Genomic DNA, 25,224 nt, shown 5'->3' with positions numbered 1-25,224 from the left:
ATTTAGTATGATCGACTTAAAAAACGGATTTTTTCACGTACTGATAGAAAAGGAGGGTAGAAAATACATCTCCTTCGTGGTTTCGGACGGGCAATACGAATTCCTCTACGCGCCTTTCGGTTTATGCAATTCTCCAGCAGTATTCCAGAGATTCATTAACCAGATCTTTTGGGGACTGATTAAAAACGGCATGGTTTTGACTTACGTGGACGACCTGATTATCCCAGCGACGGATTTTGAAACCGCGCTATCGGGCCTTAAAAAAGTTTTGGGAGTTGCTGAGGGATTCGGTCTGAATACCAATTGGAGAAAATGTAAATTTTTACAAACTAGAGTCGAATTTTTAGGTATGATTATTGAAAACGGTTCGACGCGCCCGATCGAATATAAAACGGAAGCCGTAATGAGACTCCCGCAACCTAGAACGATAAAACAGTTACAGAGTTTTTTCAGGATTAACCGGATATTTCCGTAAATTTATTAAAAATTATGCGCTAATCGCCAGACCATTGAATAATTTATTAAAAATGAATGCGAAATTTTAGTTCGGTGTAAAAGAAAAAAAAATCTTTGATAAATTGAAAATCGTATTGAGCGAAAAACCGGTGTTAAGATTATATAAACAAAAAGCGGAAACTGAATTACACATTGATGCATCAATGTACGGTTTCGGTTTTATATTGTTTCAGAAATGCGATGACGATGGTGCTTTGCACCCGATTTATTACGCTAGTGGAAAGACTACGGATGCCGAGGCGAAGTATACTAGCTACGAATTAGAAACTTTAGCGATAATAAAGGCGTTGCGAAAATTTTGAGTTTATCTGTTAAGAATTACTTTTAAAATTGTGACCGATTGCCAAGCATTCGCGCTAACTATGAATAAAAAAGACCTGTGCGTTCGCGTTGCTAGATGGGCCTTGCTGTTGGAAGAATTCGATTACTCTATTGTTTATCGACCGGATAAAAATATGAATTACGTAGATACTTTGAGCCGAAACCAGTTACTATCTAGCATGTTGTTAAGCAAATTGGAAGAAAGTATAGTTGCGAGAATTTGGAAAGCTCAAAAAAAGGACGTATGTTTGCGAGATATTTATTCGTTAGCTGAGAAAGGAGAAAGCAACGCCTATGTAGTGCGAGAGGAATTATTGTATAAATAAAATAAAGGCGAATTACAATTAATTGTCTCGAAATGTTTACAGGCGCAAGTAGCGCGTCAAACGCATGAAAATGGTCACTTTGCGACTGAAAAAACCGAAGCGTTAATTAAGCAAAATTACTGGTTCTCTAATATGCGTAACGTAGTCGAGACCATAATTCGGAATTGCGTGAATTGTATTCTAGCGAACAGAAAACAAGAAAATTAGACGGGTACCTAAATCCTATATCTAAGGGTCACATACCTCTCGAAACTTATCATATCGACCACCTAGGACCGCTTCCCTCGATGAAAAAAAATTATCACCATATTTTTGTTATCGTGGATACATTTTCGAAATTCGTATGACTTTTCGGAATACGATCAACCGGCACATCGGAATTAATAGATAAATTAAATAAATTAGCTGTAAACTTTGCAAACCCGAGGAGAATTATTTCGGATCGAGGAACTGCCTTTACGTCGAACGAGTATAAGAATATTGCAAAAAGGAAATTATTTAGTACGTATTAATTATGACCGCGTTCCTCGAGCGAACGGGCAAGTAGAATGAATAAATCGAACATTGATACCTGTGTTGACAAAGTTGGCCGCTCCGAGAACAGACGAATGGCACAAATATTTAAATCAAACGCAGCAATATTTGAACGCTGTACCGAGTCGAAGCACGGGTAAAACACCTTTTCAATTGATGTTTGGTACGCACATGTGGTTAAGAGATAATTCTCAATTGCGAGAATTGTTCGAGGAAGAAATCGAAGCAATGTTTAGTGTGAATCGAGATGAGTTGCGAGAACAAACGCGAGAACGTATAAATACGCGCATGCAAAAAGAAAATAAACAAAACTTTAATAAGCATCGTAAAAAAGCGAAACCGTATTGTGAGAACGATTTAGTAGCTATTAAGAAAACGCAGGCTGGACTAAGATTGAAGTGGAAGCCGCTACGCTACAGACCATTCTCCTCGAGATCCGGCAGTTACGCCAGGAGCGTGACGAGTAAGCTCGGAGGAAGGCGGAGCTCAGAGCATAGATGCAGCAACACGAGGATGAGCTCATACGTCTCCAAAGAAACCAGATAAGTCAATCTGTTGTTAGAGCGTGCGGGGATTCGGGCTCGCGTCTCGCGGAGGAGGAGAGCGTGCGCGCGGAGTGCGGTTTTAAATTAAAGCCCGATACGTACGATGGGTCGACCCCGTTACAAGAATTCTTTGCGCAATTCAATTTGATCGCGTCTGCAAATCGGTGGCGCGACTTCATTAAAACTATCGCGCTTGCATCATGCCTGCGGGGAAAAGCGCGTTCCGTGCTCGAGACAGTGCAGAATATAGATAATCTTGAATTCGCTAAATTAAAATTGAAGCTTAAGTTACATTTCGGAGAGGGGCACTTGTCTCAGAATTTTTATACGCAATTTACAAACCGAAGACAGAAATTTGGAGAGGATTTGGCCGCGCTTGGTTTGGATTTTGAAAGACTCTCGCGCTTCGCTTACTCCGAATGCCCGTACGCAGTTCTTGATGAAATCGCCTGTGCGCAACTTATTTCTGCGATTACCGACGGGTTTATTAAACGGACTCTCCAACTTGAAAATGTGACATTATTAAATTTAACTGTAGAAAGAGCGAAAACGTTAAAAATTATTCAAGGGAAGAGTTTCGAGCAAAAGAGAGGGAATTTTAATAAGAATTTTTGGAAGAGAGGAAAGGAGGGTATGCGCGGAGAGGAAGAGACGAATGTGGATAAAGAAAAAGAAAACGGAAGGGATGGGAAAGTTTCAAAAAGGAATTCGCGTGGCAGCAAGTTTAGCGCTAACCGCAGGGAATGTTGGACTTGCGGGAAAATTGGGCATTTCCGCTCCGATTGCCCTAGCGAAAAGGGAAACACGGCTTATTCGAACTTTTCGGGGAGAGTTCGGCTAGTAAAAATTATTCTCCGAATGTTGAGCGATCTTTTAATATAAAAGTTAAGAATTAAAAGAAATTATGATTATTTTTTGTTTAAAGGTAGAGCGGATGGAAAAGAGTGTTCTTTCAAGGTCGATACGGGCTCTGATATTACAATTATAAATGGTAAATTCGTTTCGAAGAAAAAGAGAAAGATTCTGTTGGAACATTTAAATCTTACAAGTGTTAGATATCCCACTGGGGAGAAAGTCCCGGTTGAATTTCAAGTCGAAATAAGAGTGGAAATAGAAAAATATGTTGTTCGTTGCGGAAATAAATGATGATTGTCTTCTCGGAGTAGATTTCTTAAAAATTGTTAATTTGGAACAAACTTTTAAAAATGTTTTTGGTGCTCTTGAGTTAATTGAAGAAACGACTCGAATTGAAGTTTTTTGCGAAAAAGTCCCGATTTCCTTGAAAGAACTCTTTGAAGAAAATTCTCAGAATTTGAATTATTTAGAAAAAGGAATCTTTGCTAATTTTCTGAGAGAATTTGAAGATGTATTTTCTGATAATGTTGTTGCGGAAAATTGTAATGTTGTCGAACATGTCATAAATGTGCAAGACTCTTCTCCCATTAAACAGGTACCCCGCCGGATTCCAATTCAAATGAGGGGAGAGGTGGATAAAATTATTGAGGAAATGCGGTCTCATGGAGTAATAGAGGAATCGCAAAGCCCATGGGTTCCTCCAGCGGTTTTAGTAAAAAAAAGAAGGATGGCTCAATTAGATTTTGTGTGGATTTTCGGAAGCTCAATGCGGTAACTATGAAAGATTTATATCCCCTCCCCAGAATTGACGATATTTTGGATCAACTCTCAGGTAATTCTTGATTTTCTGCGTTAGATCTTAAGAGCGGTTATTGGCAACTTAAAATTCGTTTGGAGGACAAAATGAAAACGGCTTTCTCTATCGGCAAGGAGCTTTGGCAATTTACAATGATGCCCTTTATGTAATGCCCCTGCTACGTTTGAACGCCTCATGGAGGAGGTTTTGCGAGATTTAATTTCTAAAATTTGTTTGGTTTATTTAGACGACGTAATAATTTATAGAAAAAGTTTTGCTGAGATGATGGAAAATCTTAAACAAATATTTTTACGATTACGAAAAGTAAATTTAAAATTGAATAAAAAAAAATGTGTTCTTTTTTCAAAAAATGTAAAATATCTGGAGCATGTAATTTCAGCGGAGGAAATTTCTGTGGATCCTGAAAAAGTGGCTGCCGTTAAAGAATGGCCCGTTTCCCACACAAAGAAACAATTACGTAGTTTTCTTGGATTTGCTTCGTATTACCGTAAAGTGAAAGATTTTTCTTCCATAGCTAAACCTTTTTTGTGTTAACGAAGAATCAAACTAAATTCGTGTGGGAAGGTAAATGCCAGGAAGCTTTTGAGGAATTGAAATTTATGCTGACTTCTTTCCCGATACTTTTTTTCCCGAAAAGAGAGAGTGAATTTATCTTGGAGAGAGTGAATTATCATATCTACCAATGCTTCCAATATTGGAATAGGCGCGGTTTTATCTCAAAATCAAGAAGGGAAGGAGAAAGTCATTGCATATTTTAGTCGTGTTTTAAGTAAAGCCGAGCGCAACTATTGTGTAACTCGCCGTGAACTTTTAGCAATAGTGGATTCAATTAAATGTTTTCATCATTATCTCTTGGGACGTAAATGTTTGATCCGTACGGATCATGTTTCGTTACGATGGCTTTTGTTCTTTAGAGATTTGGAAGGACAATTGGCTCGCTGGCTAGAAAGGCTCCAGCAGTACGAATTTGATATTGTTCATCGGAAAGGACAGTGTCACGGAAACGCGGACGGATTGTCCAGACGGTTATGTCAAACGCATGGTTGTGAGTATTGTGCTAAAGTTGAGCACTGAGATGCTGAAGTTTACAGTAAGGCAGTTGCTCGCATCGTTTTTGAAGGGGAAAATTTAGAGGACTGGCGTAAATATCAGAGACAAGATCCAAGCATTTCGATTTTTTTTCGAGGCAAGGAAGAAGGTGTTCGCCCGCCTCGCACAGAGTTTACTTCGAGAGATGTTTCTTCTCAGATTTACTGGTCGTACTAGGATGTCTTGGTTTTAAAAGACGGGATCCTCTATACTCTATAGGAAATGGGAAGCTCTAAATCTTAAATCCAACTTTCTTTAGCTTATTGTTCCTCATAAACGAGTTAAGGAAATTTTGCAGGAAGACTTTGGAAAAGATTCACAAGCATTTTTTCTGGGCTATCTGCAAACAGGACTTTGAGGAATGGTGCAGAACTTGCAAGATCTGTATTTCTAAAAAGAGTCCCTTGGGTAAAGGGAAATCTCCTCTTCAGATTTATAATGTTGGAGTCCCCTTGGAGAGGGTTTAGATGGATATTCTTGGTCTTCTTCCGGCGACTAGGATTGGGAATAGAGTTTTGCTCGTCATCGTTGATTGCTTCACAAAATTGGTGAAAGCTTTCCCTCTGAAAATTTTAAGGCGAAGACAGTGACTGATTTTTGTTAACCAGTTTGTTTCCAAGCACGGAGTGCCTGTGAAAGTTCATACGGATCAAGGGGAAAATTTTGAATCCAAGCTTTTCTCAGAATCGATGAGACTTTTCGGAATAAGAAAAACAAGAACTACGCCACTCCATCTTTAGTTTGATGGGCAGGTCGAACGTTAGCATCAGACAATAACGAATTATTTGGCGAAATTTGTTTCTGAAAACCAGAGAGATTGGGATCGTTGGGTTCCCATGTTTCTTTTGGCTTATAGATCATCGAAACATGAGTCTACCGGAATGACTCCTGCAGAGCTTTATTTCGCACGTGATCTTATATTACCCTTGGATCTGTTACAAGGAGGTTCTTCGAAATTTCAAGAAGTGGAGTCGTCTTCGGGAGGAAATTTTGTGGAAAATCTTCAAGGAAAGTTGGAAGAAATCCATTCTTGTGTTAGGGAAAAGATGAATTTAAAATCTTCTCAAATGAAAGCCTATTATGATCGAAAAGCTAGGAAGATTCTTTTTTAGGAGGGAGAAAGAGTTTGGTTCTACAACCCTCGGAGGGTTAAGGGTAAAGCTCCAAAGTTGCAGGGCGATTGGGAAGGTCTCTTTTTGGTGGTTAAAAAGTTAAGTGATCTTGTTTATTGTATTCAGAAGACATCGAGGCATAAAAAAAAGGTGGTTCATACGGGTAGGTTGGCTCTTTTTTTGAGAAGGGATTTTTAATAAAGTTGGGACGGATCGGAGTCCGGAGGCTTGTTTTGGAAAAGAATTACTTTTTTGGGGGGGGGGGGACTTGAATTTTTAATTTTAACAATTTATTGCGAAAATTTTGTTTTTCTCTTTTAGAAGGGAGGTCTTCGATCCTGGAGAGGGTATTCCGGAAAGGTTTTTCTTTGAGTTGTTTTGAAGACATCGATATTGAAGTCTTTCTAAAAAGAAAGGAATCTAAGAAGACCGTCTCGCCCACGGTTTTCGACCGTGGTTTCCCGTGAGACTTTGGGCAAATGCCCAGACGGGGACAAGGATGCTCTCGTAAGGCGAGAAGGGTCCACAGGAAATTATCTCCGGTCTGGTTCGAAGAGGAGCGACGTCGGCAGCGGATACGGAGAGCAACAGCGGTCAGCAAAGAGGTTCACACAGTCTTTGGAAGCAGAGTTCCTGAGGAATTTTCCTTAAGCTGAGGGGGAGAACGTGGTTGGCTGCCTCCGGAAAGGGGACTCAAGGGAAAGGAATGAAGATCCCGGAAATGCAGAAGAACAGGAATGGAAGTGTAGCCCGGTAACCTGAAACCGCAGCTCAGAGTAGGGCAAGGAATCACTCCGGAATCCTGATGCCTGCTGAGAAACGTGTGACCGCTTGAAAACTGCCCTCCAGGATTGTCGGGACGACAATCTGGAAGAGGAGGAAGGTAGTGTTACGATCGCGCTGAACGCTCGGTGCATTTCGACTTTCAGCTGCGCGACGGCCTTCTTAGCAACCGTGTTGTTTACGCGGGCGTGCTCATCAGATTTGATCGGAAGCTGTCAAACCGTACGGACGTGCTCTGTTCCCTGTTCGTGTACGATAATTTGTATTTACAAGCCACATTAAAGAGTTTCACCAGAAAGAGTGTCTTTGTTATTTGGTGCGGAAGTGCGCGAGTGATTGAGCGAGGCAGACTTGCCGGGCGAACGCAACAACGTATGTATATTGTTACGCACCGCATGTTGCCCGATATATCCCTGAAGCGCCAGTCAGCTGAGAAACCGATCAATATTTTCGATCGGCCGGTTGCCGGGAAGATGTTTATAAACATTATCCAATTGTTAGTTTAGCGTCGGATTCCTGCCGGGGAGAACGTGTCACGCGCTTACCCAGTTTGGGCTTGTTCGAAAATAAAGTTATTGAAATACATATATATATATTGTATATTGTTGCATCGAGTCACCGTAGGAATACTCGGGCACACTCACACACACTCGCGCCAAACCGTAATATGTATTTCAATAACTTTATTTTCGAACATATATATATATATATATATATATATATATATATATCATTATTCCGCAGCAGCCGCGAGTTCACGAGATCGCTACTGGCGAGAGCACGGCACTTTTCCTTCTCGTGAGAAAATTTACACCAAAAGGCTCATAAAAGAAAACCACCCACAGCAACAAATTATTTCTTGATATGTATAGTGAGCTCAATAGGTTTATCTAACAGCAAAGTGTAGTATCATTTTTGTCATTCAAAGAAAGTCCCTTGGGCCTCCGCAACTTGAAGAGAGCTTCCGAGAATTGAGAAAATATAAAAACAAAATTTTAACCCTTGATCCGTGGTCTTATGCAGTGGCCAAGAAAGAGCGAGAATATTATAGCTACTTTCTGGATAGATTATATGTTTGGGGGCTAAGATTCAGAAGGTTACATATACAGCTTGGTACTAGCCATTTTTTCTAGATAGATACTAGACAGAATCTAGAAAAACTGTCCAGAACCTAGCCGTATGCAAGGCGAAATTTCTACGCGTATTGTCATTGTTATCGTCGTCGTCACGCAATGCCCAGTTAACATAATATACCGTGCATATTTTATCATTGATACTATCATTGATATTCTTGGTATTTACTGCAAAATATTCTCAGTATATTCTACGAAGCAGAAAAAAGCGGAAATAGGAATGTTCTTAGTATATTCTCAGTACGTATCTCGAATGTTCTCAGAATTTACGCAATGTACTGCTGCAATATCTTTTGAACATTCTTAGCATCTACATGTGCTGTATGGGCAATTAGAACCTCATAATGCTCATAAGAATCCAAAAAATATTTTGAATTTATTGGATCGCATTTTTTAGGATCAAGAGACTCGGTAGTGTTTCGCGCCAAGTGAAAGCGCAGCGCGAGACAGACCGTGCATATTTACGCGAGTACGCGACTTAAGAGTACTTAAAATTATCAGATCTCAATAACGGCCGAACCGATTGAATTCTAACTAAGCTCAATCGAAAGTTTGAATTTAATTTGTATAAAAAAACTTTTGTCATTTGTTTGCTATGTGTCCTACGAGTGGAGGTACTGCAAAAAAATCTGAAATTTTCACTTAAGATACGTCGTCCCAGAGAGGAACCTGAGAGCGGTCATCGCGTCGTAGGTGTTTTCATCCATCAGCGCCTCTATGTGCACAAAATATGCACATTGAACTATGTAGTCAAATATCTATGAATTCTGCAAGTAATGTGCATGACTTTTTGGGCGTCTTCTATGCTATGTCTACGTTTATTTGGTTCTGTTTCATGCTATATCCGTAATTTTTACAATTATATGCATTCATATTTTAAATCTGTTTTATGCAAATGTGCATAATCGTGTTCTATAAATGTGCAATACCACATATACATGATATAAATTCAATTAATTGATTTGATAAAAATTCACTCACCGATTGCTGTCGCTGCTCCTGCTGCTGATGCTGTTGCTGCTACTGCTACATTCCTTTTCCGGTTTTGATTCTAAAAATATGATAAATATTATTTCTAAACTCAAACACAAAACAGGTAAAGAAATGTATCACTTGAAAAAATAGTATATTTAATACCGAATTGCTCCATGGATGCCGCTTTCTGCTGACATCTGCTATTTCGAATCGAACCGCACATTAATAACGATCGCCTGATACTTTATTCGGCAATCCCGATATTACGGATAACATATCACACACGAATAAAACGTAAACCGCGCGCGAGAATTTTACTTGGCGCGACCGTTACATTTGAAAAAATACATGAAAAGTACTGTTCATCTGATTGGCGGCGAATCAAAAAAGAAAATATGGCAGAAAAGTGATATGATACGTGACGTCACCAAACGAAACCCGAAAAAAGCGCCAAGAATCATTTGAATGCGCAGAGAGTGCCGTCACGCTAGCAGACGACACGCAAACCATGTGAGATTGTACGTAACAGAGGTCGTATTCATGTGTAAAGTGCGGCATCATACGTTTGCCTTTGGTTTCGAGTAAAGTGTTCGCGTGCACATTCGAGCAAAGTGTTTGCTCGAAGAGGATACGTTCGGTAGAATATTGCGAGTGCCAATTAAGTGAAGTGCTACTAGTCGTCGTACGAGCATACAAAATACAAAATTCTCGAAACAAATTTGTCTCCGTTCATTGTATCTCGCGCGTAATTTTCATTCAAACGGTTTTCTCACCGCTTTCCTCAGCTTGCGTTTCCACGAAGTTACGTGACGTGACGCCACTTTCGTGCCATGTTGATTTTCGGGCAAAGTTTTTGTGTGCGCGTATTCGCTCGAGGAGGGTACGTAATCCGTTCGGCAGAATGTCGATCGTGCCAATAATGAAACTTTACTAGTTGTCGCGCAATCATACAGAGATACAAAACTCTGGGAGCGAATTGCTTTACTTCTGTTCAGTGTGCCTTGATGTGCGTATTCAAATGATTTTTGGCGCTTTTTTCGGGTTTCGTTTCGTGACGTCAGGTATCACCTCTTTTCTGCCATATTTTCTTTTTTGATTCGCCGCCAATCAGACGAGCCTTACTTTTCACGTATTTTTTCAAATGTAACAGTCGCGCCAAGTAAAATTCTCGCGCGCGGTTTACATTTTATTCGTGTGTGATATATTATCAGTATTATCGGGATTGCGAAATAAAATATTGGGCGATCGTTATTAATGTGCAGTTCAATTCGAAATAGTAGGATGATGTCAGCAGAAAACGGCATCCATGGAGCTACTCGGTATCAAATATACTATTTTTTCAAATAATACATTTCTTTACCTATTTTTGTGTTTAAGTTTAGAAATAATATTTATCATATTTTTAGAATCAAAAGCGGAAAAGAAATGTAGCAGTAGCAGCAGCAGCATCAGCAACAGGAGCAGCAACAGCAATCGGTGAGTGAATTTTTCATCAATAGTCAAATCAATTAACTGAATTTATATCATGTATATGTGGTACTGTACATTTATAGAACACAATTATGCACATTTGCATAAAACAAACTTAAAATATGAATGCATCCCAGATAGCACACGGACGTCCTTAGGGCGTCCTCAGGACGTTCAGGACGGACTTCGTGGATATCCTGAGGACGTTTTGATTTTATCCCGGAACGTCCTTAGGACATCCTGAGGAATAGCAAACGAACGCCACTTTTTAGTCCTCAGGACATCCTGAGGACAGTCCACCGGACGTCCTAAGAATACCATAGGATTTCCTCAGGACATCCTCAGGAATAGCAAACAATGACCACTTTTGTTAGATTTTTTTTAAGATTTTTGATAAATGTATTGATTTTTTATAAGAATTGAAACGTTTCTCAGAAAAATTTAAAAAATAAAAAATTCCAATTAATTTAGAAAATTTTTTAATATTTCTAAGTATTTTCAAGAGTTTTTGAGAATAGAAAAAAACGTTAACAAAAAATTAAAAGTTCAAATTATTTCTACGATAATTTTGTAAGAGGAAGAATTAAGACTATACACGTTTCAGCCAAGCGACAGTCGTAGCATGTTTAATCTCTGTACCCGAGAAAACGGTCACCCATCCAAGTGTCAACCATCGCCGACGTTGCTTGACTTCGAAGACCATACGCATCATAACCCTTCGCGATGATCCATGAGTACTTCTTGTTTATGCATTTATTATAGATCATTACAGATATTATAGATCATTATAGATCATTACAGATGTTGTCAGAAGGATGAAACATATATAGTTAACTTATATTTTTATAAATAAATATTAAGTTTTACAGTTTTTTAAAATCCTTTTTCCATATGCGCGCGAAATAGCATATAGAATAACTTATTAAAAAAACTGTTTTTGCTCCGTTCGTATAAAATAAAAAAATTATTTAATGTTATTTTTTATAATTTTTTAGTATTGTTAATATGCCACATTGTTTCAATAAGTGTAGACATTCAGTCTGACTTTGAAGTCAACATTTTTTAACATTTGATTTTGCAATACATTCTAGAAATACGTACGATATTCAAAGATTTCTCACTTGCTATATTAATTTAACCGTCTTTTTCAAAAATTAATATACGTCCAGGATGTCCCTAAATACAGTTTTAGGATGTCCTGAGGACTGTTTTTGAATGTCCCGAGGACTGTTTTAGAATGTCCCGAGGACTGTCTTAGGATGTCCTGAGGACTTTCAGGATATCATATTCTTAGAACATTCTGTGCTATCTAAAATGTCTGGTATTTATACAGTCATCATATTTAAGTTTATTTTCAGACATTTTGTAGCTAATGAAACTTTTTATACAATATTTTAAGAATAACGTTTTCAGCTAGAATACATATATCCTCAAGACATCCCAAGGATGTCTTCAAGACATGAGTAAAATTTTAATTTATATTAATACTATTATAGAATCTAACATTCTAAACTTACTTTAGAAGTCAAATTTATACATAAAATATTTATATAAAATATGTACAATAATACAACTATTATATCCTGATAAGATCCCAGGACATCCCGGGACATATTTAAAATGATCTTGAGAACGTCCTGTGCTATCTGAGATATAATTGTTAAATTTACGGGTATAGCATGAAACAGAACCAAATAAACGTGGACATAGCATAGAAGAGACCCAAAAGTCATGCACATTACCTACGCGATTCATAGATATTTGACTACATAGTTCAATGTGCATATTTTGTGCACATAGAGGCGCTGATGAATGAAAACACTTACGACGCGATGACCGCTCTCAGGTTCCTCTCTGATCGTTCTATATCCAGTTCATATTATTCACATTAATTGGCGTTTGTCTGTTCTTTGGTTCACTCGAGAAGGTTGGAGATATAAATTTGGGATAAGCACTAGTATTATCGGAACACTTCAGAGGGGATCAATGCTTATCTAATTCATTATATCTTGTAACATGCATATTTCAAGAACGGTTGGAGATATGAACTTAGGATAAGCACTAGTATTATTATCAGATGTTTTCGGATTAATTAATTAATTAAAATTTAATTAATTTATTAAATTTTAAAACATGGATATCTCGAGAATGGTTGGAGATGCGTACTTGGTATAAGCACTATACTTTTGAAAGATTTCAAAGATTTAATACGTATCTAAAATTAATTAACTAATTAAATAATTAATATTAAAATATGCATATCTCGAGAACGGTTGGAGATGCAAACTTGGGATAAGCACCAATATCATTGGAACACTTTAGAGATCAATGCCTATCTAAAATTAATTAATTAATTAATTAAACTTTGAAACATGTATATCTCAAAAACACGTGGAGATACGAACTTGGGATATCACTAGTATTATCAAATGTCTTTGGCTTAATTAATTTATTAATTAATTAAATATTAAAACATGCATATCTCGAGAACAATTGGAGATATGTACTTCGGATAAGCACCAGTACACCTTGTAAGACTTTAAAGAGTCAAACGTGTCTAAAATTAATTAATTAATTAATTTTTAAATATATATATCTCGAGAACGGTTGGAGATGCGAACTTGGGATAAGCACTAGTATAATTGGAACACTTCAAAAAGTCAATGGGTATCTAAAATAAATAAATAAATAAATTAAACCTTGAAACATGCATATCTCGAGAACAATTGGAGATGCGAACTTGGGTTAAGCACTAGTATCATCGGAACACTTCAAAGTGTCAATGCGTATCTATAATTAATTAATTAACTAATTAATTAAACCTTGATATCTGCATATTTCTTGAACGGTTGAAGATGTGAACTTGGGATAAGCAGTAGTATTATCAGAAGTCTACAGATTAATTAATTGATTAATTAATTAATTAAATCTTTAAACATGCATCTCGAGAACGGTTGGGAATGTGAACTTGGGCACTAGTACCATTGGCAGTCTTCAGTGAGTCAATACATATCTAAAATTGTCTATAATTATGTAATATTATTTAATACATATTTTTCTACTTTAATTCCGAACGTATAAAACTGTTTTTGATGTAAGATTTTTTTCATGTAATAACATTAATTAAAAATAATTTTAAATAAAAATTAATTTAACGTTTCAGAAATATACAAATAAAAATATACAAATAAAAATGTGTATTTTTTAATCCGAATACTACATGATTTATATAAGTTTTTAACAATAAATTGTTATTGATTTAATTAAAAATGTATTTTACATTTAAAGTTATAATTACTGTTGATTAATACTCTAAATAACTTAAATTGAAAGTAACCTTTGAATTAAAATTAATTTAATTCTGAATATCGTTTGTATAGGTTTTTATGTGCAATGATGTTGATAATGAGACGGATAGATGAAATGCTATTATGTGGCAGAGCAGATGTGCATGTAGATGTGACAGTGATATTGTTAAACGACTTTATCTTGTGTACTTTACTTCGTGTATTAACTATTATTTATTAGGTGTACAACTTTGCTTCAGCCGTTTTCCAATAGATGGCTATAGCAGTAAGTGGTGGTTGAAATAAATAGATCGTAGACATCATACAATAAGCTTAGGCATTTGTAAACATAACTCCATCGAAATATTAGTCGACTGCATCATAAAGTTATTCTTGATTGAAAATGTCAACTTACAAGCCAAATTCTCGTCATTTGCGGGAGGATTTAATACTTTGCTTCAATATAAAGAAATCTGCGCCTGGGGCTCATCGAATGCTCTCAAATACGTATGGTGAGGCCGCTATTAGTGAAAGAATGTGCCGAAAGTAGTTTCAACGCTTCAAGAACGGTGATTTTGACGTCGAAGACCGGCATGGCGGTGGAAAAGAGAAGGTATTCGAAGATGCAGAATTGGAGGCATTACTTGATCAAGACTCGTGTCAAACGCAAGAAGAATTGGCAGGACCATTGCGAATGACTCAACAAGTTATTTCAAAACGTTTGAAAGTCATGAGAATGATTTAGAATCATGGAAATTGGGTGCCGTACGAGTTGAAGCCGAGAGATGTTGAATGGCGTTTGTTTGCTTGTGAATAGCTGTTTATAAGGCAAAAACGGAAGGGATTTTTGCATCGTATTGTGACTGGGAACGAAAAATGGGTTTATTACAATAATTTTAAGCGCAGAAAATCATAAGGACTTTCCGCCGGGAGCGTCCCAGATGCGCAAGATAATAAACGGACACAGTAGGCTGAGTGAAACGGACACAGTAACAAACGGACACAGTGCGAAACGGACACAGACCAAATGCACACGGACCAAATGCGCACGAACTTACCACATGGGTTACAACTTCTCAGGGCACCACTACCGACGGGATGGGTGCGGGAGGGGGGGCGAAGCCCCTCTCCCTTGCACCCCCCGTGTGTGTGTGTGCAAAGCATTCTCTGCGCCACATGGGTTTGCAACTGTGTCAGTTTCGCACTGACCGTTTGTTACTGTGTCCGTTTATTACTGTGTCCGTTTGTTACTGTGTCCGTTTTGTCTGCGCGCATTGGATCTGTGCGCATTTGGTCTGTGTCCGTTTGTAACTGTGTCCGTTTGTTACTGTGTCCGTTTGTTACTGTGTCCGTTTGGTCTGCGCGCATTGGATCTGTGCGCATTTGGTCTGTGTCCGTTTGTTACTGGGTTCGTTTGGTCTGTGTCCGTTTGTTACTGTGTCCGTTTGTTACTGTGTCCGTTTATTACTGTGTCCGTTTGATCTGTACGCATTTGGTCTGTGCGCGTTTGGTCTGTGTCCGTTTGTTACTGGGTTCGTTTGGTCTGTGTCCGTTTGTTACTGTGTCCGTTTCACTCAGCCTGCTGTGTCCGTTTATTACTGTACGCATCTGGGACTTACTCCTTTCCGCCCATACTTCCACGTCGACGGTCAAACCGAATATTCACGGCTCCAAGGTCATGCTCTGTATTTGGTGGAACCAGTTCAGCGAAGTGTGTTATGAGCTACTAAAACCGACTGAAACAATCACAGGCGATCGGTATCGAAAGCAATTGATGCGTTTGAGCCGAGCACTGAAAGACAAACGACCGCAATACATCGATAGACACGATAAAGTGATTTTCCAGCATGACAATGCTCGATCCCATGTCATAAAGCCTATCAAAACATACTTCGAAACGTTGAAATGGGAAGTCCTACCCTACCCGCCGTCTTCTCCGGATATTGCTCTATCACTTGTTTCGATCAATGACACACGGCCTGGCTGACCAACACTTCCGTTCTTATAAAAAAATGAAAAATTGAATCGATTCGTGCATCGTTTCAATTGGTGACCAGTTTTTTCGACGCAGGATTCGTATGCTGCCAGAAAGATGGGAGAAAGTAATGACAAGCGATGGACAATACTTTTAATCGTAAATATATAACCAGTTTTTTACAATAAAACCTCGAATTAAAAAAAAAACGGCGGAAGCAAAGTTGCACACCTAATAATGAAGAACAAGTTGCGGAACAAAATATCAATTGCAATGTTAGAGGCAATTATGCATATCCGTTATGTACATTGCAAACAAAGTAAAATCCACATAGGTTAACGACTTGGACGGGGTGGGTGCGAGAAAAGGGCCGAAGGCCCTCCTTGCACCCCCTCCCCCCATGTGTGTGTGTGTGTGTGTGTGTGTGTGTGTGTGTGTGTGTGTGTGTGTGTGTGTGTGTGTGTGTGTGTGTGTGTGTGTGTGTGTGTGTGTGTGTGCAAAGCATTTACTGCACCACATGGGTTTGCGACTTTCCACGCTAAACGAGATGCTCATAAAAATACATATAAACATTTGAAATTTGCGCATTTTTGAGAATATATTTTATGTTCTTAAAAGAGAATATATTTTATGTTCTAAATATTTACCAAAGGTTTGTCTATTTTAAGTAAAATCTACTTTATGTTAACATTAAAAATATTATTAAAAAATCTTGGCTTTATTTTTTAAAGTCTGAATTAAGCCACACCTAGTATTGACTAGTCAAAGTCCGAAGTCATTTTTTCAGTTTCTAGCTTTGACCAGCCATGTTAGCCACTCCTAGGATAGACTAAAAACATATCAGTCAAAGGCCAAAATACAAAACTATTTCGGGCTTTGACTAAAACTCTTGGTTATTCCGCGCATTGACCAGTCAATCCTAGGAACGCTCGCGCAACGGGGTTTGACCATAACATATATTTTGCATTATTTATCCTACCTGTTCCACGTCTTTTCATCCTGCTTACATCTATAGAATAACCAGCGATCTCCGTACACGAGTCGCAAACATTTTTGAATGCAAAATTCAAAAACGTTATTTTACCGAAAATATTTTAATTGATATTTACGGGTTGTAAAGGTCATTAATAACAAATCTGAACGTAGCTCATGAAATTTACAATAAGAGAAACAAAATAGTGTTTTTAATATAGCAAATAAGGAATCGAAAATGTTTTTACTGTAGCAGGAATGAATGTTTTGAGATTTTTTGGATCACCGATTACAAAATGAAAATCTTTAAAAAATTTATTAATAAAAATACACAATTTTGGAGCAATATGGCGGACAGGTTTTTAAATTTAATTCTTAAAATCATACTTTTTTTGAATTTATGAGATTATGTTGATAGGTGTTACTATAGGTTTTCGGAGCAAGTAATTACAAATCTAGGATCAATTTTCCAAAATCAAAAATGGCGGAGCCAATATAACTGACAAACTCGATATCCTAATTTTGGAATTTTAATATCATATTCGGATTTAGCGATCCAAAAAATCTTAAAATACCGAGTGTAGTTTGTAAAAATATGTTAATTTTTCAAAATTGGTGCCATATTGGACCCGTCATTTTGAATTTTGGAATTTTGATATTATATTATTAAAAAAAAATAGGAAACGCTTTTCATATACCAAAAATTTAGATCATTTTCAAATTGCTGGAATTCAGTGAAAGATCATCGCAGAAACAGAATTCAAAAAGCGTTTTAAAGCTTAAAACTTCTTTTAAACGCTTTTTGACAATTTCAATTATCTTTTTTTTTAACCAACGTGGCACGTTGGTAATGATAAAGTTTGATCCGTTAAAATAAATATTTTTAATGCGTCTTTGCTGCGCTGCATCTTGCGTGAAAAAAATCATAGAAAATTCCTGTTATTTACATCTTGTAGCGAGATCTTTTTTATTTATTTTGAATGGTTGTTCATAGCTGTGCGATTTTTTTTTTATTAAGTTATTGAGATTTTAAGAAAAAGTGATAAATTATGGAAAATCAGTTTGATTTTCATCGCTCGATACTCGTGAATAAATAACGTACAGCGCTCCGCAAGAGAAAACAATGGAAAGCTGAAAATTTGCAATTCAAATTGATTATTTGAGAGAAGCGTTTAGGCAAATTTGGCACGAAATTTTACAAGACATTATTGAGAGATACATAAACATATGTGAACGTTTACAAGCAGTAATAGATCAAAGAACGTTAGTGTTTATGGTAATTATGCAGAATAGGGGCGACCTTACCGATTTCAATGACCTTGATATATGTTGCCAGGGTCATTATTCTGAACAACTTTTCCCTATACATGTTACTGCCGATCGGCCTTAGTTTCCGAGTTATACATAAAAATTTATTAACAAAAAAAAGTTTAATAAATACGATAAATACGACACTTCTTTGCGGTGGTCGCACGCGCGCGCGCGCGCGCACACGCACACACACACACGCGCGCGCGCGCGCGAGCTATGCAAGGAGGGCCTTCGGCCTCTCTCTCACCCCGTCGGGGTACTCTAAATAAAAGGTAAAAATGTGCAAAAATACGGTGTGTATAACTCGGAAATTAAGGCCGAGCGGCAGTAATATGTATAAGGAAAAGTTCTCGTAGGAAAAAATTATGGAAAAATTACTGCACAAAAAATTGCATATTTTTGTGCATAAATTTCTATAGTTTTTACAGATTTTTGTACAAAGTTTTCGTTTTCAGAATTTTTCTGTAGAAAATTTTGCAGAATTTTATGTAATTTTTTCTGAAGGCAAAACGTTTCAGAAAACATTCATAAAATTCTGCAAAATATTCTGCAAAAAAATTCTGAAGGCAAAAACTTTGTATAAAAATCTGTAGAAACTGTAAAAATTTATGCACAAAAATATGCAATTTTTTGTGTAGTAATTTTTGCATAATTTTTTTCTACGGGTTGTTTAAACTAATGACCCTAACAACATATATCAAGGCCATTGAAATCGGTGAGATCGCCCCTATTCTGCATAATTACTGTGTTTATTACTGGGGAGTTATCGTACTATAAAACTTTGCTTTAGCGATGTGATTGGATCTTTCTTCACGACAGTACATTGACCTAAATGAAAACCGTAAAATATGTGATTTTTACATAACCTTTAAACACGAATGTTATTAGAAAAAGTAAATCTATGAAAAAATTAATATAATAGCGTTCGAAAGTGCAAACTTTCAGCTTTTTGTTGAATGCTGTACGTTCATTTGTTCACGACAAGCGATAACAAGCGATAAAAGTCAAAATAAGCATTTTTGTTTTTCAATAACTCGGTTACTTTCAATAACGGCCGATAAAATCACACAGCAGAACAATCACTCAAAATAAAGGAAAAAGATTCCACTACAAGATGCAAATAACAAAAATTCTGTATAACTTTTTTATGCAATACCAACGCAGCATTAAAAATTTTCATTTTAACGGATCAAGTTTATCATTGTGCCACATTGGTAAAAAGAAAGATAACTAAAATCGCTAAAAAGAATTAGAAAGAAGAAATTTCAAGCTTTGAAACGCTTTTTGAATTTTGTTCCTGCGTTGATTTTTCGCTGACAAGGGAACCTCGCGAACCCGAAAATTCTGATTTTAATGAAACTTGGCATAAATGTAGAGGGGGTTAATACATGAATTTAAAAATTAAAAGTTGGTGCTTATAAACAGTTTAAAAGATTGAAACCACCTTTCTAAAATTTTGAGTTTTTGCTTTTTCTCGATATATCTCGTAAACTAAACAAAATATTAAAAAATGTTTCATACAAAAGTTTTACAGTATAAATACCTCTATTTAATTATGTTATTTATTTAAAAATAAAATTTTTTTTTTCAAAAACAATTTTTTTTTAAATTTTTTGGAAAAAATAAATATGATAGTTGAATAGAGGTATTCATGCCGTAAAACTTTTGTATGAAACATTTTTTAATATTTTGTTTAGTTTACGAGATATATCGAGAAAATGCAAAAATGTCTAAACTTTGAAGCGTGCTTTCACCCCTTCAAGCCGTTTTTGAACCAAAATAAAACATTTTTTAATTAATGTATTTACCCCTTCTACATTTATGCCAAGTTTCATTAAAATCAGAAAATTTCTGTTTGGTCTTATAAACGGTTTGAAGGAGTGAAACTACCCTTCAAAGGTTGAGATATTTTTACCTTTTCTCGATATATCTCGTAAACTAAACAAAATATAAAAAAATGTTTTATACAAAAGTTTTACAGCATAAATACCTCCATTTAACTACGCTGTTTATTTTTCGAAAAAGTTTTTTTTTTTTTAATTATGATAAATTTTCAATAAAATTGACTTTTATGTATATAGCATTTATAAAATAATTATACTATTTTATAATACGTTTTATTTATATCATCTATGTGTATATTATATATGTTATATATTATCTACATTATAATACTATACATTTATATTATCTGCATTCTTGTATGTATTAGTTTTTATCTAACAGTTGCGCAATATTACCCAGTGAGAAATAGTACATCGAATCGACATCGATTCGACGTCGAAATCATCAAATCGACATCGATTCGACGTCGAAATCATCATTTCGATGTCGATTCGACGTCAAATTGATGTCGAATTCATTATCGTTTCTCACTGGGTAGTAGTCACGTTGCTTTCACACAGTGTTCATTTTCTCTACGTCACATATTTCACATTCAAGTTTTATATTCATTATGTCACGGTATGTATCATATATGAAATCACGTATTAATAAAAGTTTGGTATCTTTATTAATGGTGTTACGTGTCATTTTCACATCAGTGTCAAGTCTAACGTGTGTTTGATCAGTACATCAGTATCACATCTAACATGTGCTTGATTTTTCTTTTTAGATTGTTTTTAATTAAGCGAAGCATAATGTTACACATAAATGTTGCGAATGTTCTTAATATGTTAATTATTTTATTTCAAATTACACATATTCTACCAACGCCTATAAATAAAGGAGAAATACAATTACGTGATGGGATAAAGGATATTATAACAAATGCAGTGAATGACTTATCATTTGATGTACACACTCATTTTGCTTTAAAATTTCAAAATTATTTGGAAGTGGATTTACCTGACATAGAATATGTAACAGATAAAGTGGAAGAATTTTTAGAAAATGATAATGTTGATTATGAACTTGATAATGAATATAATTGTGAACCAGAAGACAAAATTTTAAATAGTAGCTATAAAAGGAAAGCCGTCGAATATTGGAGAAGTGATAAAAGGCCGACACTCTCTTTTAGGAGTGCAACGTCGCTTCAGAAAGGTGAAGTCCCTACCACAATTATCATTAAAAAAAAATTCTTCTTCATCATTTGTTACATATTCTATGTCAGGTAAATCCACTTCCCAATAATTTTAAAATTCTAAAGCAGTATCAGTGTGTACATCAAATAATAAATCACATTCACTGTTATAATATCATTTGTTATAATATTCTCTATCACATCACGTAATTGTATTTCTCTTTCATTTATAGGTGGAATATGTATAATTTGAAATAAAATAATTAACATATTAAGAACATTCGCAACATTTACGTGTAACATTATGCTTCGCTTAATTAAATAATCTAACAGAAAAATCAAGCACACGTTAGATGTGATACTGTTATACTGATCAAGCACACGTTAGACTTGATACAGATGTGAAAATGATGCGTAGCATCATTAATAAAGATATCAAACTTTAATACGTAATTTCCATTTCATATATGATATATACCGTGATATGACGAATATAAAACTTGAATGTGAAATATGTGACATAGAGAGAATAAACTGTGTGAAAGCAACGTGACTACTCTAATATTGCGCAACTGTTAGATGAAAACTAATACATATAGGGATGCAGATAATATAAATGTATAGTATTATAACATAGATAATATATAACATACATAATATACACATAGATGATATAAATAGAACGTAGTATAAGATAGTATAATTATTTTATAAATGCTATATACATAAAAGTCAATTTTATTGAAAATTTATTTTAATTAAAAAAAAAATTTTTTTTGAAAAATGAACAGCATAGTTAAATGAAGGTATTTAGGCTGTAAAACTTTTGTATAAAACATTTTTTTATATTTTGTTTAGTTTACAAAATATAGCGAAAAAAGGTAAAAATATCTCAACCTTTAAAGGGTAATTTCACTCCTTCAAACCGTTTATAAGCCCAAACGAAAGATTTTCTAATTTTAATGAAACTTGGCATAAATGTAGAGGGAATAAATATATTAATTTAGAAATGTTTTATTTTGGTTTAAAAACGGTTTGAAGGGGTGAAAGCACGCTTCAAAGTTGAGACATTTTTGCATTTTCTCGATATATCTCGTAAACTAAACAAAATATTAAAAAATGTTTCATACAAAAGTTTTACGGCATGAATACCTCTATTCAACTATCATATTTATTTTTTCCAAAAAATTAAAAAAAAATTGTTTTTGAAAAAAAAAATTTTATTTTTAAATAAATAACATAATTAAATAGAGGTATTTATACTGTAAAACTTTTGTATGAAACATTTTTTTATATTTTGTTTAGTTTACGAGATATATCGAGAAAAAGCAAAAACTCAAAATTTTAGAAAGGTGGTTTCAATCTTTTAAACCGTTTATAAGCATCAACTTTTAATTTCTAAATTCATGTATTTACCCCTTCTACATTTATGCCAAGTTTCATTAAAATCAGAATTTTTGGGTTCGCGAGGTTTCCTTGTGAGTTTCAGCAGTTTGACAAATGACCTAAATTTTCAGTACACGAAAAGTGTTCTCTATTTTTTTTAGTAGTATATATTCGGATTTAGTGACCCAAAAAATCTTAGAATACCAAGTTTTGTAACCATCAGTGTTATTTGTGTCATCACATTTTTGACAATGTCACAAAGTACAATTTGTCTTCATCAGTCAAAGGATTAAAAAGCGTTTTGTGAAAAAATAAAAAAATGCATTTTCAATATTTTTTAATGCTTTATAAGTGTGCGAAGTTTCATTTCGATTGGTGAGTAGCAATTGGGTAGTGTTACTTATCAATAAGAAAATCGTACACATAAAATTTTTTCAGATTAAAGGAAAAAGATAGATTTTTGTGGCCCCGTAATTGAAATTGACGAAAAAAATTTTTTTAATTCTATCCGGTCCGATAAATTATATAATTTTTTATATTAAAAACATGTTATCATTTTTATGGGAATTACGAGGTAAAGATGCTATAAAACAAAAAACTCAAAGTTGCTTCTTATAAAGACATTTTCTCTTTAAAATTAAAAAAAAATTGTAAAATAAGTTCTTACGGAATTATGTTAACTTAAACTTTATTTAATTTTGACTATTATTTATGTCATTTTTTTCTGCTTCATGTATGCAGTGTATCTGCTTCATATAGTCCGGTAATAGAAATGTACAAATTGCGACATCACGTACTCGAAAGCAAATGAAAAATTGTATTTATACTGACTCCCAAAACTCCTTTACAGGATCCGTAAGCTCCGTTACTGTCATATTAACATGATTAACCGTGCACATCTTGACAACACTACCGTTTCTTGCCGAGATCTGGCTCCAGCAAAACAACGAGCTTCTATCATAAGGATTCACGCAATTTTTGGTGTTCCAGTCATTGTTGCAGCTTCCCCAAGGCAATTCTATGAATAGTATGAAACAGTTACGTAAACTCAATGAAATCTTTCTTTCTTGTTTTTGTCATTATCATTGAATGTAAGGTACCCGATAAAATGTGTAAAAAAGAATCGTTTTCAGTATAGATAAATTTAATGTACTTACCACTGCGCATTGACATAAAAAAATAAAAAATTGCCCAGGCCAAAATAACGATGTAATAAACATTCATCCAGCAGGACATGACGGCGGCGGCGTAACCGATGCCTTTGAACAGCGGTGCTATCTTAAAGACTCCAAGGCCGCCCACCGTAAGCATTTGTCCAAGAGCAAGCTCCATAAAGAACATGGGTATACCAGCCAGAAACAGCGTCAAGAAATAGGGAATTAAGAAAGCACCTCCGCCATTCTTGTAACATAGGTATGGAAATCGCCAGACATTGCCAAGACCGATTGCCAAACCAACCTTTAAAAAAATAATAAAGAAATAGTAAAGGTCAAAATTAATTAGTATCAATAATAAACATATTTATTGTATTTTTTTAACAACAAAATTACCTTTTTTAAAAAAGTACAAAAAAGACCTTAAGTATACGCGTTCTCCAAAAATGCTCTTAAAAAAACTCTTGTATACTTGTTTTAACCCATTAAGTTCCAAGCGGACAATTTTCTGTGACTTTTTTCAGTGGTATTTTATACTATGAATTTAATAATCCTCAAAAAATTTCAAATTAACTTTTTCTCATATAAAATTTCCTGAACTTTTAATATCCGTTGTCAGAATTTCTCAAAAATGCGATCTGAACAATTTATGTTAATTTATTTGCAAAGAAACTGATTTTTTCACAGAAATTTTTTTTAATCAATATTTACATATAGAAAACGGATGAAAATATATCTGAGAATTAAAAATTTTACGTCTATAGACCATAAACTTTTAAATGTACGCTTGAGTATATTTCAATTCAAGATGGCGACATCCAATATCGCGGTTAGAAGAGAAAAAATCTATGAAATCTATGATTTCTCTATATGTAAATATTTCTTTCAATCGCTTTATTATCCAAATTGGGTTTTAGAGATTTTTGGGTCACTGATTACGATTCTGTTATCAGACATGTTAAATTTAAGATGGCAATCCAATATGGCGTTCGAAAATGTTTGAAGTCAATCAAATTTACTGAAAATTACTATATGGAGTTCTTTTGGGTTGCTGATTACGAATCTGGCTTCAGAATTATCAATTTGTGAACGGCGAATTTACTTTCATAATTGAAATAACCAAAATTACTCAAAATTCATCAACTTTAAAATTTATCTAACTCATATGGGAGCAGAGTTATAAGTTCTATTCTATAAATTTAATTTTCTTTTATTATTTTCCTCGTACTTTCGATATTCATTATCATATACATTCAGAAACTAAAAAATACAAAACATAGAAACAAATACAAAAAAGCCTCCAAAAAACTAAAGAATGGAAAAAAGTAAAAAATTGAAAGCTCTCTATTTACGTTCATCTCCAAGTGGGCAATGACATTTTCTTGACTGCAATTTTTTGATTTCTGAGAAGCGTACCACGATCCATTCATTTTACTTCGTATGATGAACATATTTTATAGCAACGTTTAGTATGAATGTAGCACAATTTTTTCGAACAGAGATGAATATCAGAATCCTCCATAAATGTTCACACATGAAATTTATTACAGTTTTAGACATTTTCTGCTGGCTACACTACAATATTTGATTCACTTTCTTCAATTCAACAATATTTAATTTTGATTCAACATATTCGTA

General features: G+C 35.0%; 1 protein-coding gene across 2 annotated transcripts in view; it reads right to left on the bottom strand.

Annotated features, from left to right (window-relative positions):
• Nucleotides 1-25,224, bottom strand: part of LOC105836910 (sodium- and chloride-dependent GABA transporter 1) — a 365,264-nt gene that overhangs the window by 128,110 nt on the left and 211,930 nt on the right. For both annotated transcript variants that reach the window (XM_036285958.1, XM_036285959.1), the window contains exons 3-4: nucleotides 23,590-23,890; nucleotides 23,264-23,450 (exon numbers count right to left, since the gene is read on the bottom strand). In XM_036285958.1, coding sequence (XP_036141851.1) covers nucleotides 23,264-23,450; nucleotides 23,590-23,890 — 488 coding nt within the window. The remainder of the gene's footprint in view (nucleotides 1-23,263; nucleotides 23,451-23,589; nucleotides 23,891-25,224) is intronic.

This window comes from Monomorium pharaonis, chromosome 4 (assembly GCF_013373865.1).
Source record: "Monomorium pharaonis isolate MP-MQ-018 chromosome 4, ASM1337386v2, whole genome shotgun sequence".
Taxonomy (NCBI): Eukaryota; Metazoa; Arthropoda; class Insecta; order Hymenoptera; family Formicidae; genus Monomorium; species Monomorium pharaonis.
This window is presented reverse-complemented; position numbering and strand designations above follow the sequence as displayed.